This window comes from Gambusia affinis, linkage group LG01, assembly GCF_019740435.1.
Source record: "Gambusia affinis linkage group LG01, SWU_Gaff_1.0, whole genome shotgun sequence".
Classification (NCBI taxonomy): domain Eukaryota; kingdom Metazoa; phylum Chordata; class Actinopteri; order Cyprinodontiformes; family Poeciliidae; genus Gambusia; species Gambusia affinis.
In genome coordinates this window covers 23,751,304-23,763,292 of record NC_057868.1, presented here as the reverse complement: position 1 = coordinate 23,763,292, position 11,989 = coordinate 23,751,304, and the positions used below count along the sequence as shown (strand labels likewise).

General features: G+C 39.9%; 1 protein-coding gene across 2 annotated transcripts; it reads left to right on the top strand.

Moving 5' to 3' along the window:
- Nucleotides 1-3,230: 3,230 nt before the first annotated feature.
- adora1b (adenosine A1 receptor b) lies at nt 3,231-8,538 on the top strand. 2 transcript variants are annotated; one of them, XM_044127432.1, is made up of 2 exons: nt 3,231-4,057; nt 7,294-8,538. In XM_044127432.1, the coding sequence occupies exons 1-2, from the start codon at nt 3,717-3,719 to the stop codon at nt 8,108-8,110; spliced, it is 1,158 nt and encodes a 385-aa protein (XP_043983367.1). In that variant the 5' UTR covers nt 3,231-3,716; the 3' UTR covers nt 8,111-8,538. The 2 variants fall into 2 exon arrangements, with proteins under 2 accessions (XP_043983367.1, XP_043983375.1); XM_044127440.1 differs by lacking the exon at nt 3,231-4,057 and adding an exon at nt 4,199-5,395.
- Nucleotides 8,539-11,989: the final 3,451 nt, after the last annotated feature.

The window sequence follows — 11,989 nt, the reverse complement described above, 5'->3', positions numbered from 1 at the left end:
CAAGAGGCTGAGGAGAGAGACTCTGTCTTTCCTCATTAAATTGTGATCATGGTTCACTGCGTTGTTCTTCATCCAAGCCGATGAAATAGCCATATAAATTTTCTTGTACATCAAAACTAAAAGCTGTATTTGCTTTATAAAGCTCATCCAGTCTTCATCACTCACCACCTATTCACCCATAAAAAGCATAAGCCTCCCATTTCTACAGAATATCTGAGGTGTGCACCTGTTTGGCACCCAGCAAACGTGGCTTTTTGAACAGTTCAGCAGATAAGACTCAAAACATCACCAAAAGACACAAAACACTATTTTCAGAATTTAACAAGATTAATATTATTTGTTGTTTTTTGTGTGTGTGTATGTTAGCACTAATTTGGCAATATTTCAAGAAATTGTGACTGAACTGCGATGGACTGGCGACCTGTCCAGGATGTACCCTGCTTCTCACCTGTTGGCAGCTAGAGGTGGGCACCAGCACCCCTCCCGATCCCAGTGAGACAAGGCTGCAAGATGTTAGATGGATGAATGGATGGATGGATGTGACTCTGAAACAAATAAGACCTGTGTTTCTTTAAAAACTCCTGCACTTGAGCTCAGCAGAAGTGCAGTTCCACCAGGCATTTGCTAACTGTTGCTGGCTAGTCTGAAGGAGCTGAGATGGGGTGAGAAGTTCTTAAAGTCTTAAGCTCTGCATCGTGAACACTGCATCTTGAAGGAGGCGTTTGGTCCTCCCAGACGTTTTGGGCAGCTGAATGGTTGCCATGGGAGATTAGGGGATTTCTCAAGCATGCATGAAAGAATCATGGTAACATTCCCAGTATGTTTTTTGATGAGGAAATAATTATGTAAAGTTCAAAAAGGTTTACTTTACATGATACTGTAATAAAATGAACACTTAAGTTGTTAAACATGTGGAAGATCCATCAGACTTTAGCTCAAATGGAAGCTAATGGCAGAAATATCGAGGTATTTAAAAAAAACTTAAATGAAGCTACAGACAAAAAGGCTAAACTGATTTGTACATCTTTATTTTATTTTATCAGAAAAGTGTTGTGTCTGTTTGGCTGGGCTGGTAATTATTATTTTAACATGTATCTCAAAGTGATGTAGGAAATCTTGTCCGTGAATTTTTTCTTTTAAAGCTGGATTATTTTAATGCTGAAGAGGCTTGTGTAAAAACAGAGTGTGTTCTACAATCATATAATTGTCTCAAACAATTAAACTGCGGCGATACAGATTATCTGCAAGCACGGGGTGACATTGTTGTTCTAAGAATTCACAAATAAATTAAACAAACAATATATACATAGAAATTGATATAATGTATTTATGTAAAACAAATATGTTGTAATGGTGCCCAGGCAATTGCAAACAGGCGTTTGTACCTGGATCCAATTACATCTGTGATATCACTTTTATAGATCGCATTGTTTTGATTCTAGACTCAACAGAAAATGTTCACTGAACAGCAGAATCTGGTTCACACAGCTGAAGCATTCTGCACTTCACTGGTCATTCAGCCTCAAATGGCAAAATCTGACAAATGTTTACTGAAGCGTTTCTTTATGTTCACATTCTGTGGGCATTAAAGTAAGTCTCACTGAACCTCCTGTCACAGAGGTGCTGCAGAAATACATCCCAGGAAACCTGAAAAGTATTGTGTGAAGACTGTACAGTAAAGGCCAAAATTACTCAAAACTTACTTTCTGGCAGGTGTAGCTTTAAAATAACCTTGATTTGGACACTTGGGTGGTAACTTCAACTTGATGTGGAATTGTTTTAGTTTCAAAACCGATACTACTATCACAGATTTTTGTTCTTTTTTTATAGTTTGATAGAAACTTTTCTCATTTGTTGTTGCAATGAAATAAAAATCTTGAATTTAAGAATGCCAGGGGTATGAGTAATTTCAGGGTTAAATGTAAGTACATCAAGCCACTGCAGGGACGTCTGAAACACTTTATTTCAATTGTGCACTAATGTCCTCAGCGTGTGTTGACAGAATTCAGAAATAAACTATGTTTAGACGTCTGGAAACAAAGTTAGGCGAGCGTGCCCCGCTCCGGTTCACCGCACTATAACAACATTTGCTCAGACTGTTTTGTAACTTAAACTTAAAAAAACTTGGAAGGGGGGTGAACTTACAGTATCTGATGTTTACAGCATGTGCTCTACGATGATTGATTTTTCCATCCATGGCCTGGATCATGTTCATTATGATTTCCCAGGTGAGTAGGAGTTAGCGTGGGGCGGCCATATGGCTGCTACCTTCCCCTGTCTGTATTGGCTGACCTCTATAGCTAATTCAAGCTGACAATTTTCACAGCTCAAGTGTTTTCAGTTCTCCTGCCACAACCGCCTCTCTGTATAAATGTTTACCCCAATGTTGCCACGTCACGTCGTTTTCTACAATAATTAACTTACTGAGTGTAAATGCTGCCTTCCCGCTTCCATAAAACATCTGAGTGAGTAAAGTGCACCATCTGTGACACCTTTCAGTATGAATGATCATCCCTGCCTTTGCTCAAAGCTCCCGCCTCTCACTTTGATCCCTAAACAACAAGATAAGATACTGTGCCTATCTGATCGTACATAGGATCGGATCAAAGAGTTATCCTTATTTGTTGCATAAGTGTCTTAGAGTGATAAAGAAAAATATTTGGCCTTGACCTTAAAATAAGTTCAAAATTCATTGCATCTCAATGCAAAATATAGAAAGCCACAAGACCATTGCATATCTTTGTGTCACAAATGCAAATGAAATTGAGGTCTTGTCAAGACCAAAAGGACTCTAAACACTTCAAAATTGATCAGTGTGAACTTTCAGCCATCCTTTATATGTATTGTGAAACAACAACAGTTCTGTGGAAATTGTGCAGCACTTGCACTTGTCGAGGCAGAGAAATGTCCTCGGGGAGGACAGCGAGACTGCTTTTGGAAATATCCCACAGAAAGTTCCACAGAATTTCTTGAAAGATTAGATACAGAGCAAACCCTCTCTCCAAGTTCCCATTAATCCACTCCACTATTGGAAATAAACCGGTTGAACAGGCTCTGTTACACAAAAACATAGGGAAAAAATGAAACCATTTTCTAGAGCTTCACGTTTCACGGTCACTCCTAATAAAAAAAGAGAAAGAAAAACAGAGATATAAAGAAAGAGAGGGAGGAGAGAGAAAGAGAGAGAGAGAGAGAGAGAACGAAAGAAAAGGAGAGAGAGAGAGAGCGACAGAGAGATGGGGGACAGAGCACACTGCCGCCTGCACAGGAACTGAGTCTGTGCGCGCTTTCCTGCCAAAAATACGCAGGCAGCGGCGCTGTTAAAACGTGCTCTGTCAACCTGACAGACGTAGGCTGTCAAAACGTCCAGCGCCCTCTCGAAGAAACTGGAGCCAGTGGGAAGGATGCTGTGCTTACCAGAAGCAGGTGTATCCAGCCAAGTGGAGGGGAAGCAGGGAACGGAGCGGGAGCGACCCGCTGGAGCCGCTGGACAAAAGCACCTGCTTCAGAGGAACAGCCCGCAGTCTTTGCTGCTTCTTTCCTTTTTTTAATAGCTGGATTTTGTCTCTCGAGATGTACATCTGGCATCCAGAGTGGGGAATGAGGGCGCCATGAGACTGAAGGACTCACAACTTAATTTGGAAAACACATTAGAAGACAAGAGAAAAAAACAAAGATAGTGTGTACGTTTTTGTTGATCACAGATATCTGCTGAAATGTCCGGGACGGTCTCCTCGGCGCCGCTGCTCTACATAGGCATGGAGGTCCTGATAGCTGTCGCCTCCGTGATCGGGAATGTGATGGTGGTTTGGGCGGTGAAAATTAATAAGTCCCTGCGAGACACCACGTTTTGCTTCATCGTCTCCCTGGCGGTGGCGGATATTGCGGTGGGAGCGCTGGTCATCCCCCTGGCCATCACGATCAGCATCGGACTTAAGACTTACTTTTACAGCTGCCTGCTCGGGACGTGCACCATGCTGGTGCTGACGCAAAGTTCAATCCTGGCCCTGCTGGCCATCGCAATTGACCGCTATCTCAGGGTCAAGATCCCGACCAGGTAACGTAGGTCTTTCCTCTCAACGAGCACGGGAAGGACGGGAGGAGGTCGGGTCAAGGTTCAAGTCTGATTATTGTTTGCTCCATGTGGGAAGGGATGATGGTGGTCGTTTCTTCACACAGAGGTCAGAGCTACTACAGTTCTCTTCTTGGGAATCGATTTGCACGGGGATCGAGTTTCTCTTCAGACTGCCGTGTTTAGCTCCACATTTAGGTAGATTTGGCTCGCCAGAGGATTCATGAAAACAACAGGGGCATGCTGGTCACGCAGTAGCCTGTGATTTTCTGTTTGTCCTGTCTGAACAAGGCCTTACGGAAATACAGACCTGACACCACTGAACTCAGCAAGCATTACCCTCAACGGGCTTAAGTTGTTTTTTATATGATAAACCAACACAAAACCGCACATTAATGTGAACAGGAAGAAAAAGGAAAGCTGACTCATTATTTTACTAAAAATGATCTGAGAAATGGGTCATGCTTGGGTTCTAACTCCCTGATTGGTTTGATACTTTGCAAACCAATCTTTTGTTACAATGCATCTACAAGTCTACATATCTACACTGCTGTTGCATATCAAGTTGTTTTGTTTTTGGTTTTTTTGTTTTTTGGTGGGGATGCGGGGACTTTGGCCTATTCTTCCTTGCCAAAAAGTTTTGAAGTTTTGGTGCAGACAATTGAATCCATGTCTGGACTTTGACTGGGCCATTGTAACACATGGAGTACAATGCATCTCTGGCTTTGTGTTTGAGGCTGTTTATCCCGCTAGATGGATCCTTGAAAGCTGCTGCCTTTAAATTCATTCCTTCCGCAGCTGAATCCAATGAATGCTTCGCTACCAGGCCTCTGCAGAGCTGAATGACTGCTGATGAGAGAATTCAGGCATTTGATTCACGTGTGTTGGAAAAAGAAAGGTATCTAAAAGCTGCAGGATGGTTGGTCGTAAAGACTGGACTTTGCCACTCCTGTGCTGGAAGATTAGCCTCAGGTTTTTAAAACCACTTTTACGTTTTCCTGATTGCCCACTGTTAGCTTCTCATATCTCCCTAATAAACCTGGCCAGCTGCCATGATGCTGCCACAATTGTGTGGACAATATGACCAGCGTGAAGTGAAATATTACTCTTTTTTTTCTCAAATATTTTTTCCGATGTGGTCCAAAAACGTACAGTTTCACTTTATCTGACCACAGTTTTTTTTTCTTCCACAGGTTTGCTGTTTTTTCTACTTAGTTTTTGATAAACTGCAAAATGGAACTTCTTCTCCAGAGTTACCATTGGCCTCTTGGCTGCTTCTATGGTTAAAGTTTTCCTTTTCCAGCCAGACAATGTTAATTTCAGGTATTTACCAGAACAGAAACATGTTTTCTTCTGCAGAGCCATCCATCATCCCATCAACCCTTACTGGTTTCCCTGCTACAGAAAAGCATCTTGATGCTGCAGTCACTGTGTATGGTAGGGATAATGTGTTCAAGATGGACATTCATCTCTGCGTAGGTTTAGAGTTTCGCCAATTGCTTTATAGCCAAATTCTGCTTTAAACATCTTCACAGCTTTATCCTTGACCTGACTGCTGTGTTCCTTCATCTTTATGTCGCTGCTGTTTTCTAACAACACAGAACAGATTTACACTGACAAACACACATACTCTGATTATTGTATTTACCAGGTGACTTCCTTAAGAAATTGAAAACTGAACTTGAAATTGGATTTTATTCAAGTGTATCAGAATGAAAGGGCTATATACTTGTTGATGTGCAGTAAGGTATGTAATGTCACAAACTGTAGAAAAGTTCAAGGATGTGAATTTTTTTTTGTAAGGTCTGAATGCATGTGATTTTATTGGCTGAACTAGAGCAGTCCAGGATAATGACTAGGAGCTGATCTGACAGTACAGTATCAACTAAACGTTGTAATTTATTATTCCTTGTCCACAGATAATTGCTTGTAGCTTATTACGATATTCTTGGAAAACCTTTAACTGTTGGCATCTTATTGCTTTCAGCAATCCAATTGTGGATTGCTGAAATTGTGGTTTTTTAATTGTGGTTCAAGTGAAATAAATCAGCAATTTTCAGGGATGTTCAGCATCTTCCATACTTTCTAACAAAAGCAAAAACGCTAATTCACAGATATACCACAATTAATGGACATATGTCACAGTTTTCGCAACATTTCCTTTTTAGTTGTGGTGACGTTTGTAGCTTGTGACGGAAAAGCCAGTTTCCATTTCCAAACTCTAGAAATATGTTTTAAAAAAAGCTTGAAAGAAAAAAAAGTGAACTGGGCAGCCAAGCTTTCACCAATAACATACTAAAATCTTCAAACCATTTAAGTCTTTTGCTCCATCAGAATGATAAAACAAATGGTGCTTTTTGATGCTCTTTTCCTTCTCTAAGGAGCGAACAGACTGGTTCATGTGTCTCTGTACCGCTGCATCTCAACACATATGCCCCCTAATCAATACTAGACACAGCACATGGCACCAGTGACAGTCAGGCTAAAATGCAAGGTCCGGTTTAGCTCCAGGCTCCCTTTTTAGCAAAGGTCAGCTTGTGATGATGCAAACATTTTTCTATCATACTGCGTAAATATCAACCAATGGTAATCTGGACACAATCCAATTATTTCGCTGCATGCTTTCTAGCATCGAGGTGTATCAGATAAATGTTTACATGTTTGCCTTTAGGCTGCACCTGTATCATTTCTTTCTCTGTAGACAAGAGAGGAATAATAACATTTCAGAGACCCTGAATCTTTTACCTCCATCAGTCTCTCGTCATTAATCCTTTACGGTAGATTTTTTAGAAGATATAAATCTGAACCAGAAATGTGAACTCTGGTGGGCCAAATAACGCATCTGCAAAATTAAATTCCATAGTTAAGAATCATATGAAAAACAATATGGCTGCGGAGTATAAAGTGTGCTGATGGTACTTTCAGGGACGCGTGTCTAATTTGCACGGCAATGAGCTGCAACCCATCAGCTTAGAGTCTAAAGTATTCAACTCAAGGACAATGAAATAAAACTTAGTTTGGTTGTACATAAAAAATAAAAAAGATAGCAAAATAAAAAAGCATTTCAACAAATGTCAAATATGATGTTCAACCAACACAAGAAGATAATATTAGTTTGCTAAGTTAAACAAATATATACATCAGCTGTTACAGTATGTGAAAGAAAACATGCATGTTCCAACAGTGAAGACGTTTTGACGTGTTCCTGGTTTTTCCTGCAGGTACAAGCGGGTGGTGACGTCCTGGCGGGCGGGCATGGCTGTGGTGATATGCTGGACGTTGGCGTTCATCGTGGGACTGACGCCCATGTTAGGGTGGAACAATCTGAAGCGCCTGCAGGAGAACGGCACGATCGGCCCGGACCTCATCGTCACCTGCCAGTTTGAGACCGTCATCAGTATGAAGTACATGGTTTACTTCAACTTCTTCGGCTGCGTCCTGCCGCCTCTGCTGTTCATGCTGGTCATATACGTGGAGATTTTTTACATGATCCACAAGCAGCTGAACAACAAGAAAATCACCTCCAGCTTCTCAGACCCCAACAAGTACTATAACAAAGAGTTGAATCTTGCCAAATCTCTTGTTCTGGTGTTCGTTCTGTTCGCCATCAGCTGGCTCCCTCTTCATATCATCAACTGCATCACGTTCTTCTGTCCCCAGTGTGACAAGCCGATGGTTCTGCTCTACATTGCCATCCTGCTCACTCACGGCAACTCCGCTGTCAACCCAATCGTCTACGCTTTCCGCATCAAAAAGTTTCGCACTGCATTTCAGAAAATATGGCAGCAGTACTTCTGCTGCAAGGAGACGCTGGCGTTGGACTTCCAGCATAGTGACAGAAAAGACACGCCCAATCTGGAGCCAAAACCGGCTGCGTCGCTTCAGCCTACTCAATTGGGGGTCTTTAAATCGTATCCTTCAATGGAGGTGCAGCTGCAGCTCCAGCCGTCTCCGCTGGAACTGCAGGATGAGCAGAAGATTAAAACACCTCAGCATACTTACAAACTTCCCCCTTTTGTCGAGCAGAGTGTAGCCTGAGCGAAGGAGAGAAATGGATGGTTAAAGAAATAACCTCTTGTCCAAAAGCGGTGGCTCTCTCCTCATCTGAATGTAGTATGAAGAGAACAGATCACAGCAAGGCACCACAAAGCTCTTGCAATTAGTAACGTGGTTCTGTGGAAGATTGTTCGTCCTCAGGAAGAGCATACATGCACAAAACAGTGCCGGAAGCGTACTGAGAAGCCTGCAGTGTCTATTTATGTGCTTATCTTAGTAAGATACTGAACACATGAAGCTTTGACTGTTCTATTACTTATGATGAAGCAGTTTGTGTGAACATTAGAAAATGTGCAATGTAAATAATTGTGGTTTGTCAAGTATCAGCATCTCGCCTGAACATTTATACATCAGATAAAGCAGGGTAATCTTACTACTTTAATACTGTGTATGTTCCAACTGACTCTGGCTAAAAATATATATATATATATATATATATATATATATAAATATATATATATATATATACATATATATATATATATATATATATATATATATGAATGTTATCGTGTAAATATGAGACGGCATTCACTTGTGAATGCTCGACTAATCTTCAGGGTCTAAATCGCACAGTGACATGTGCAGGAAGCAGTGTTAAGGGACAGAATAATGTAATGAGAGTTAGTGTCTCTCCTCTGGAGCTCAGTCAGGCCTCAGGTGATCCAGCTGCAGTTTTCCATTGCAGACGAGACGGACGGGGACATAAATAAGCACACGGAGGCTTTAAAATTTTAAAAGCTACATGCAGGACACTTGTAGCAGCTCACAGGGGAAAAACACAAGAGGCTCTTAGATCTCAAGTTTGTTCAATCTCCATGTCAGTAAGCTGCGAGTGAAGATTTCTTTAGCTCCTTGTCATCGCCTCATCATGACAGTTTACCATCACCAACTGTGGCTTTCATGGCCTTGTTCAAATATTCAACCGAACACTGACTAAATTCTGAAATGTCAACCTGAAGATTGTGAGTTTAACCTGTAAGCTTATTATTTTGCATCTTGCCAAACTGAAGCTTCTTCAGATTCATAATTAAACTATGTTCAATGCCTCTTAAACACAGAATGTAAAGCTGTTTTTGTCTACCCATTATTATTCTTCAATAATTTTGCTTGAAGGGACAGCTTAGAGAGGTTCTGTTGAAATTTTATAACTATTTAGCATCTTACCTGGTGTTGCTAAAGCTCTTGACATCCTCATTTTGTTTAAATCCAGATTAGCTGCAACCTAACAGCCACTCCAAGGTGGCCAAAATGAACTTTTATCCCTTAAAAATAACTCCAGTTTAAAAAATGTTAAAACAGTTGATGGGATGAATCTTGAAACTGTTGCTACATTTGTTATTGGGTGGTTATTTACAGAAGACAGATTATTATTAGTCCTGCTAGTGATCTTTCACATCATTCTCAGTATGTAAAACATACTGAGAATGGAAAATAAAAAATCGCTACCAACAACAAAAAAAATCAAGCTAATGTAAAAATGACTAATACAGCATTCAATTAAATAACTAATGTTTTTCACTTTTTACATGTTTTTCATCAGCCAATTGATTCGACTACACCATCTTGAGAAATCATTTTCAATGTGTACATATACTGATCAGTTTGTGGGTAAATAACCACTTAACTAAAATGTCCCAAAAACACTATTTATGCAAACTACCATGACATTTTCAAAAGTGGAGTTGTTTTAAGAATATTTCTCTCTTTCAAGGTCAGGAATTGTATCCATTTGTTGTAAACACTTCTGTTTTAAGAAGGAGGACATTTTGATTGCTTCTCACCCTTTTGAGAAGAAAAGCATCAGTGCAGTCCTCGCAAATGAGTATTGATAACACAGTTTGAGCTTGGCTTTGTAGAAACCCTGGTTGTACACTAAAGCTGATTAGCAACAGGAAATATGATTTGATGGAAAGGTCGTGCAGACCAGGCTGTTTTCTATTCATTTACAGGGTAAATTATGTTAAACAGCAGCCTTGGAAGGCTGCAAATTGCTGTTGCTGGACACATTCATGAAAACACAAATTGTCTGGTTTTGCAGTTCATTACGCGCTCACAGGATCTACAGCATTATGAGGCATTTCAGCGACTGGTTCAGCTGTTTTCCTCAAAATTTAAACCTGGGCTAGAAAACAAGAAGCATTTTTAGAAAAACAACATTTCAATTCTCATTGAAAGTCTAAGAAAAGTACATTTATTAAGTAGCCTAGACTTTCTTCTACAAAATAACTACAGTCACATCTGCACACATTTCTACTTAAACAAAGGGCAGCTTCTGACCTCCCCAGAAAATAGAACAGAAAAAAATTAAATTGTCGATACTAATAGGGTTGTTAAAGAAAATGAGCGAAACCCAAGTAAAATGCATCATTTTAAATTATCAACATTTTCCATCACTAAAAACTACCCACAACTGCACAAGCACATTCAATATCAGCCACATCTGTGCTTCCCCTTATCTTTAGGAAGTGATAAAACATAAAAAAGTTGCTAAACATAAATTAACGCTCCTCTCACCTATTTTAAAAATGGAAAGTTAAGTTTATTAAGAGCATTTAGGACTCTGGGCAGAAGGCCATAGTAAGATGTTGAATTCAATAAATCATGCTCAATCATTCAGGCAGAGCCATTTTATTAGGGATCTGAAAGAAGCCATGTCTTAATTGTCCTAAAGGGCAGAAGCACATACATAAGCACATCCACAGAAACACAAATTTCTGTGGATTTTAAAAGCACACACTTTACTAATTGATTCTACTGATTTTAATACACCAGGGTTTTATTACGTATTATTATTTTAATACATGCTGCTGTAAAATGCCCCAAAACATTCAGTATATTCTGGCATAAATGTGCTTTCCTATCTGGCTTTTCAAAAACGTACTGTCGGTACAGTTTATGTTGCAGTAACTGAGAATGCTGTAAAATTTTAATTTACATGACAGACAATGCAGTTAGTTTGAATGTATGGGGTACATCTATTTAGTTCCTTTTCTTAAAAAAAACAAACAAAAAAAAACATGTTTCCTTTCAATCACGAGTCATCACTTGAGTTGCAGTCATCAACTCCAAGCCGCTAATATCCCACTTTACGCTGCATGTTGGTGCAGCAGATGGCTGTCAGGATCCTCATCAACACAGCATAATAATCCAAAGAGTTCCTGTTATGTAACGCTGGAGTGGCGGCTCATTTTCCCCCATCAAAGACTAAGTGAATTCCTCTGATCGGTGAAGATGTGAAGCTCCAGGTAGATCACATACTCGAAGTAAACAGTGTTCGCTCAGTGCTGTGTTTCTGCTGGATTTTCTTCTCACAAGCTGCCATCAGATTTGCTTCAGTCTCTTCACTCAGATATAACACAGGAATACCCACAGAGGAAGATGTGGCGCTTTTTTTAATGCAACATTTGCTAACAAAAATCGATATACAAATCTAATGCTTCACAAAGAGCGGAGAACAGATATTGCATTCTGAGGCTATTCTTATTCTGGTAACAAAATGAGTGATCGAATATCAAGTATGGAAGGATTCCTGAGAAGAACAACAGGAAGAGTGGGAATATTAGAACTGAGGTGACCTTTCCATGTCTGTGGGGTTAATGTGGATTTTACCTGCAGGAATTAGCCCTAATTCATTCATAACCCACTTTTAAACCAGCAGACATAATCAGACTCACAAGTTCATGTCAGTAAATTAAACAAATCATCAATCAAAAATAATTTCAACATTGTTGTTTAGATTGATACGACATTATGTGGTACCTGAGTCCAGTTTGAAATTTTCTTTTGTACAACTTTTGACACTATTCTAGTTCATGGGGATGAATCTTTAAAAACCAACTTGACTACACATGTAAGAAA

Excerpts from the sequence above, each read along its gene's own strand:
- adora1b (XM_044127432.1), top strand. The coding sequence starts at position 3,717 with ATGTCCGGGACGGTCTCCTCGGCGCCGCTGCTCTACATAGGCATGGAG. Across the intron at positions 4,058-7,293 it reads AGGGTCAAGATCCCGACCAG|GTACAAGCGGGTGGTGACGT; the intron begins GTAACGTAGGTC and ends TTTTTCCTGCAG.